Raw genomic sequence first — 6000 nt, forward strand, 5'->3', positions numbered from 1 at the left:
CTGGTATTAAAGGTTTGCTTTCTGCTAATGATGCCTTTTACTATTGTTTACTTGAAGTTTTTTTTTTTTGAGGGGAGGCTTGAATTTTCTAAGTATATAAACAACCTATAATTCTATTCAATAAGCCAAATAACTCTGGAAACAATGTTAGCATTCTTGGTACTGACAGGACAGGAGGTTTGCTGTCATGTACACTGTCATGTGCAGTGTGGTGGCATCAAAGTCTGCTTTAAGTGATGTATGTTTGCTGTGTTTACTCCTACACTCATGCTGAACTTAGTCCAGAGTTTGTGCTTCAGGATGAGAAGCACTCTGGAAGCTTCCCAGGCTTGTAGCATCTACCTCCATAGCAGAAAAGAAAGGTGGTGGTTTCCTGTAGGAAATATAGGAAACCCTGGCATTAACTCATTTGCCTGATACCACTTGAATGCTTATGCTTCAAATAGGCTGTGTTTTTTGATATTTTAAGAAGTAGCATATTTATAGATTCATTAAGGTCCAATTTCAGAAAGCTAAACTACAGGAACAGCAATAAAGCTTTTCAAAGTGCCAACCTTTATGACCTTGATGTTTGAAAGGATGACCTTTAAAGAAAAATCCACCGGGTTACTGTTCCATGTGTATTTTATTTGTAGCGTACACTGTGAGGGGACAGCTGATTGAAATATTACCCTGAAATGAAACATCTCATCTCAGCTGAAACACCAGATAATTTATGAATTTTAGTGCCTGTATTTCACAGTACTGGGTACATTAAAAGTAGCCAGATGCCTAGGAATCAAGAAAGCCTCAGTCATATGTCTAGTTGAAACTTTATTTCTTATTTCTAGCTAGGACCTCAGATGGGTTCCCACTTGGCTATGGCTGAGGTGGCTACAGTGCATCAGTGTTGGCGTCTCTCTGTGGAGCTCCTGCCAGAGGCCAGGGGCCAGGGGCCAGAGGCCAGGGGCCAGAGGCCAGAGTCTGACCATAAGACACAGTGGAGTTTTCAAGAGTTGTGTAAAACTCCCAATAGCTATGTTTGTTTTCTTTTCCAAATGTTTTCTGTTATCCTTTTGTATATTCTTTAGGGGCCATTCTTCGTATAGAAAAGATCCTCTTTAAATACAGGCTCAAATGGCCAAAGATGTTAAATCTGACTTCATTAGCTCATTCCTAACAGGTATTTTCAGAGAACATCTGCACAGTAGTCATCGTGGTGGCAGTGACCAAGGGACTATTTCTAGGGAGGTCTACAGATGAAAAGATTGCAGTTTTATTAGAATGCATGTCCTGTGTCACACCCGAATTTAAGAAGTGAAACCTAGTCCGGAGGTACAAACCTTTAATCCCAGCATCTGGGAGGCAGATGCAGGTGAATATCTGTGAGTTTGAAGCTAGCCTGGTTTACATAGTGAGTTTCAGGACAGCCAGGACTACACAGAGAAACCCTGTTTCAAAAAACCAAAAAAATAAAAAATAAAAAGGAAGTGAACCTACTTAAGTCTTCTGTCTTAACAGAGTAGTTTCAGGGCCAGGAATGTGGCTCAGTGGTAGAATGCTTGCCTACCATGTGTAAGGTCCTGGGTTTGGTCCTTAGCATTGCACATATTCCTCATCCAGAGACAGTATGGTTCCAGGGCAGTGTGGCAAGTATGCCCTTTGTGCCCCATCCCTCCCCTTACTTTTTTCCTGGCAAGTTTTCTTCAGTGCATGTCTTGTTTCATAGGAGCCCACTTCCTCGTTTCCCAGCTGGCCAGACTCCCAAAATAAACACACAGAAACTATATTAAGTCACTGCTTGACCAATTACTTAAGTGTATTGCTAGCTAGCTCTTACATCTAGCATTAACACATTTCCATTATTTTATATTTTACCATGAGGCTCATGTCTTTCTCCTCTGGCGGATACATGGCATCTCACTGACTCCTCCTTCTTTCTTCTTTTAGTTTAGTTTTCCCGCTTTTCTATTTCTGCTAAGTCACTGGCCGGAACAGATTTATTCATTAATGAATAAAAGCAACACATAAACAGAAAGACTTCCCATACCATCTTGTCTTAATTTTCAGAGACTCTCTGATCACTTAGTGGTTTGGCCATTTCTGGGATTAAACTATTATTTTACTTTTTTTTTGTCTAATTCAGTTATAGGCTTAAGCTTAAATTTTCTTTCATTAAGTTATGTAAGTAATAAAGACTTTAAATTTGGGAGGAAGACTTTATTGGCTTAGGAGTTATATAAAGGTTTCTAATGAGAAAATTACTATCTGGAAATTTAGAATGAATACCCACCCTACCCCCTAACTTAGTTTTGGGGGCACTCAAAAATCTGAGCAGTATGGGTGCTCTTCCACGGTCTTTCTTGTGGATGCACTACTTGTAGACGCTTACATGTCATGGGTTTCACTTTGAGTATTCTTGCCACATGTTGTGTATTTGTGTTTTAAAACAAAAAAGTCATGTATCTGTATCAGCTTAGCTTCCTAGGCAGTGTGTTTTGGGATGAGAACAAGCTTGCTTACTGGGAAGAGGCTTTTGAGGGGAGGAGGAAGAAGAGTCAGTGCAGAGATGAAGTGTGCTTTGACGCCTTTGACCCTGCGGGGTATTATGCTTTGGAGGCCCCATCAGAGCCACACTGAGGATCTAGGGAGATGGCTCAGTCTGTAACCTACTTGTTACACAAGTATGAGGGCCTCAGTTTGATCCCCAGAACCCATGTGAAAAAGCTAGACAAAATCCCAACACTGGGAATGTGGCTCCCTGGGGTTGGTAGCTAGCCAGTCTTATCTACTTGGTGAGTTCCAGGTTTAATGGGAGACCCTGTTTCTTAAAACAAAGTGGGTGGCACTTCACGTGACACCCAAAATTGTTCTCTGGCTTCTACCTATACACACACACACAAATGAACACACACACTCAAAAAAAATAGTAGGACCCCACCGTGTTGAGAAGAGCCATACCCACTTGTCACCCAGTCATTGGAGGGGGCATTCCTAGAAAAGAGGCGTGACTTCCATAGAGCTGCCTCCAGGGAGGAGAAGGCTTTCATTACCAGAAAACTGTAGATAACATATCACAACCTATACAAGAAAGCTGTCCCGCTAAGCAGATCTTTTCTGGTCATCCAGTCCCTTAGCTGCTCCTTTCTCATCTGTATTCTGTTTTTCTGCAGGACTTCACAAGCTTCACTTGTCAGATACCTCAAGAGATTCAGAAACTGCAAAGCCTTCTGCAAATGGTCATCAGAAAGCACTGTGAGACCCGACTGCCTCAGCAGCATTCTGCAGCAAGTCCCCCGGCGACTCCTGACATTCCCACAGACACTCATCAGCTTGTGGTGGGGTCTGGGCTGCCTGTCAGTGCCACCTTCTCACCAGCACGAGAACTTGGCATTGCTGATCAGTTTCTCCTTTGACTTTTCTGATTGACCTTAGAGCTTTTGGTTAAACCCCAGAGAAAGGTTGTATGGAGCCATCTGGATGAGCGGTGAAGATGTGCAAAGAAGCCGACTTGGACTTTGTTATGCTTTGCTGTATGCCATGAGACGTTGGGGTCTGCAGGCAGAAGCCTACCTGGAAGTTGCCTAGTACCCCAAACATTTTCAGAAAATCCTGAAAACTTATGTACTAGTAGCAAACTACATTTTTTATTTCCTTAAAAAACCAAAAGCAGAGTTTCTGATTCATGTTACAGAATCTTCATTAGACTTTGGGCCAGTGGAAAAATACTAGGTTCTTTCCAAACTTGAGCCTTGGTGGGAAGTCCCAAGGCTATCTTTTTGTGGTAAGCAGCAGTAAGAAGCATATGTGATTATAGATTTGGACATTTGTGTGTATATACCTGATAACACTTCTCACAGCACAGTGCCAGTGTTGTACACACTTGTAACTTAGACTTTGCCTTATAGGCCATATGTATATTCACTTTTTAAAACCTTTTTTAAAAAAACTACTTCACTCCTGTGCTTGTTGTGCCTGTGAAACCCATAGACAGAAATTGCTTCCTTTTTATGTCTCAGGCTTTGGTGACCTTCATTTACACCACCTTAAGTCTTCACCTCAGGAAAGTTACCAGGGTGATACCCAGAACTTAAAGGTCATAGAAGGGTAGACACAGTGTAATATGAGCTCGTAATTATTCAGTCGTTTAGTTGTACATGATTGTTGGGATGGTTTCTTAACTCTTGAGTCTACTGATTAAAAAAACGTGAGTGCATGCTGTTGCTGTCCCTAGGTAGCACACAGTTCACAGAAATATAGTGGTGCTTACATGCACGGTGTGGATGACAAAACAGGATTTGTTTTCAGAAAAAGTAAAACACTTTTTTCCCCTCAAATTGTTGAATTTAGTTTCTTTTGGAGAAATTTACGAAAAACAGGATGTATCTGACATAATTTCTTATTACATAGAAAAACAAGAAAATTGAGCTGTACTTTTACAAGCCATTGAGTACACTTCTTCCCTTACATCATTACCATTCTCTGATTCCTTAGTCTGAAGGAGAAGGAGCATTGGTGCTTCTGAATGACTCAGTGCATGCCTTCAGTGAGTACTGCTAGATTCCTGAGGGTGAGGTCTTGCACTAGCACAGTGCAAGTCAGCTGCCTTCAAATTTCCGTGATCATTATGTTAGTTAATGCCAGGCTCTGCTTTTCATTGAAACTTGAAATCCATCCTTTGGGAAGACCAAGTGAAGGAGAGATCAGAGAGCAGTTTTCCACTGCAGTCACTTTCAGTGCACACCATTTGCCGATTCGTCCAAACACAGAGCTCCTGGCTAATCTGTAAGGTAAGGTGTCTGGAAATTTTATAAAATATTAAACTTTTCAGTATGTCTCAACTTTAATTTTCTTAATGTTCCTCTATGTGTGTGTCTCTCTGTGTGTATCTATGCGTCTGTGTCTGTGTCCATTCATGAGCGAAGATCTGAGGACAGCTTTCAGGAGCCATTTCTTTCCTTTCACCATGTGTACACCCATGATTGAATTCAGGTACCTTTACCCGATGAGCCATCTCACTGGCCAGTCTCAACTCCTTGTTCATTTGGACGTTCTTAATCTGAAGATGAGCCAGGCTTGGGTGACCACACTTAGTCAGATAAATGATGAATTTTAAATACTGACTGGAGACATTTGCTGATGAGATGGAGAATGGGCTTCAAGGGTTGCCTCATCTTGAATCTCAGGCCCTCCATGGTTTATCTGCTCTGTGGTCACCACCCTTAGAAGGTCAGTGGTCACTCATTCATTTAGTATGAGGGACTGAGTCCAGGTGCAGTCACTGCATTGGGCATGTGCTGGAGGCTGACCAGTATAGAACTTCACACATGGACAGCAGCATGCAGAGGCTTCCCGTTCTAATTTCATGAAGGCAGGCACACTTAGGAGCCTCATGTTGCAGTTGTGTGTGACAGAGAATGCATAAAGCTCTGCAAACAAGTGCTCCCATTCACACTCGTCATGGTGCTTTCTGGGTTTTGACCGGATTGGGCTGCACCAGTGACTCTGTTATATAGTCCTTTTATTCTCTCACTTTGACTTTCCTCTTTAAAGGGCATGAAGCTGGGCATGGCGTTGCATGCCTTCATCCTAACACTCAGGAGGCAGAGGCAGGAGGAGCCCTATGAATTTGGAGTTAGCCTAGTTTACTTAGTGAATTCCAGGCGAGCCAGGGCTACCTAGTGAGATGGATCTCAAAAACAAAAACGAAAGAACATTAGCAAAAAGAGCACAAGGGTTGAGGGTTGCGGTGAACCCCCCTGGCCAGCAGGGAAGAACAACCACCGAGTCGAGGATTCTTCTCAAATCACGCTTTATTGGAGCCTCTTGGTTGTAGGGAGAGCTGAAAGCGAGGGGCCCCGAGCACTAAACGGCAGCCGCTTATATAGGGAGAGTGGACACGGGTCATGCCTGCGGGAGGTTCTGTCTAGAGCCTTGCCTAATATGGAGTTGTTTACTCGGCGCTGCAGGGGCTCAGCGCCATCTTGTGATGGTGGCCGGCAAATCGGCTCCCTGCAGAGG

The 6000-nt window shown here is 42.9% G+C and overlaps 1 protein-coding gene across 4 annotated transcripts in view; it reads left to right on the forward strand.

Moving 5' to 3' along the window:
• The window catches only part of Lmbr1 (limb development membrane protein 1), a 128137-nt gene extending 123311 nt beyond the window's left edge, over positions 1 to 4826 (forward strand). For all 4 annotated transcript variants that reach the window (XM_038319029.2, XM_038319031.2, XM_038319030.2 and 1 more), the window contains one exon: positions 3153 to 4826. In XM_038319029.2, coding sequence (XP_038174957.1) covers positions 3153 to 3238 — 86 coding nt within the window. In that variant the 3' untranslated portion in view covers positions 3239 to 4826. The remainder of the gene's footprint in view (positions 1 to 3152) is intronic.
• The last annotated feature ends 1174 nt before the right edge of the window (positions 4827 to 6000 follow it).

The sequence above is a fragment of the Arvicola amphibius genome, chromosome 2 (genome assembly GCF_903992535.2).
Source record: "Arvicola amphibius chromosome 2, mArvAmp1.2, whole genome shotgun sequence".
Taxonomy (NCBI): Eukaryota; Metazoa; Chordata; class Mammalia; order Rodentia; family Cricetidae; genus Arvicola; species Arvicola amphibius.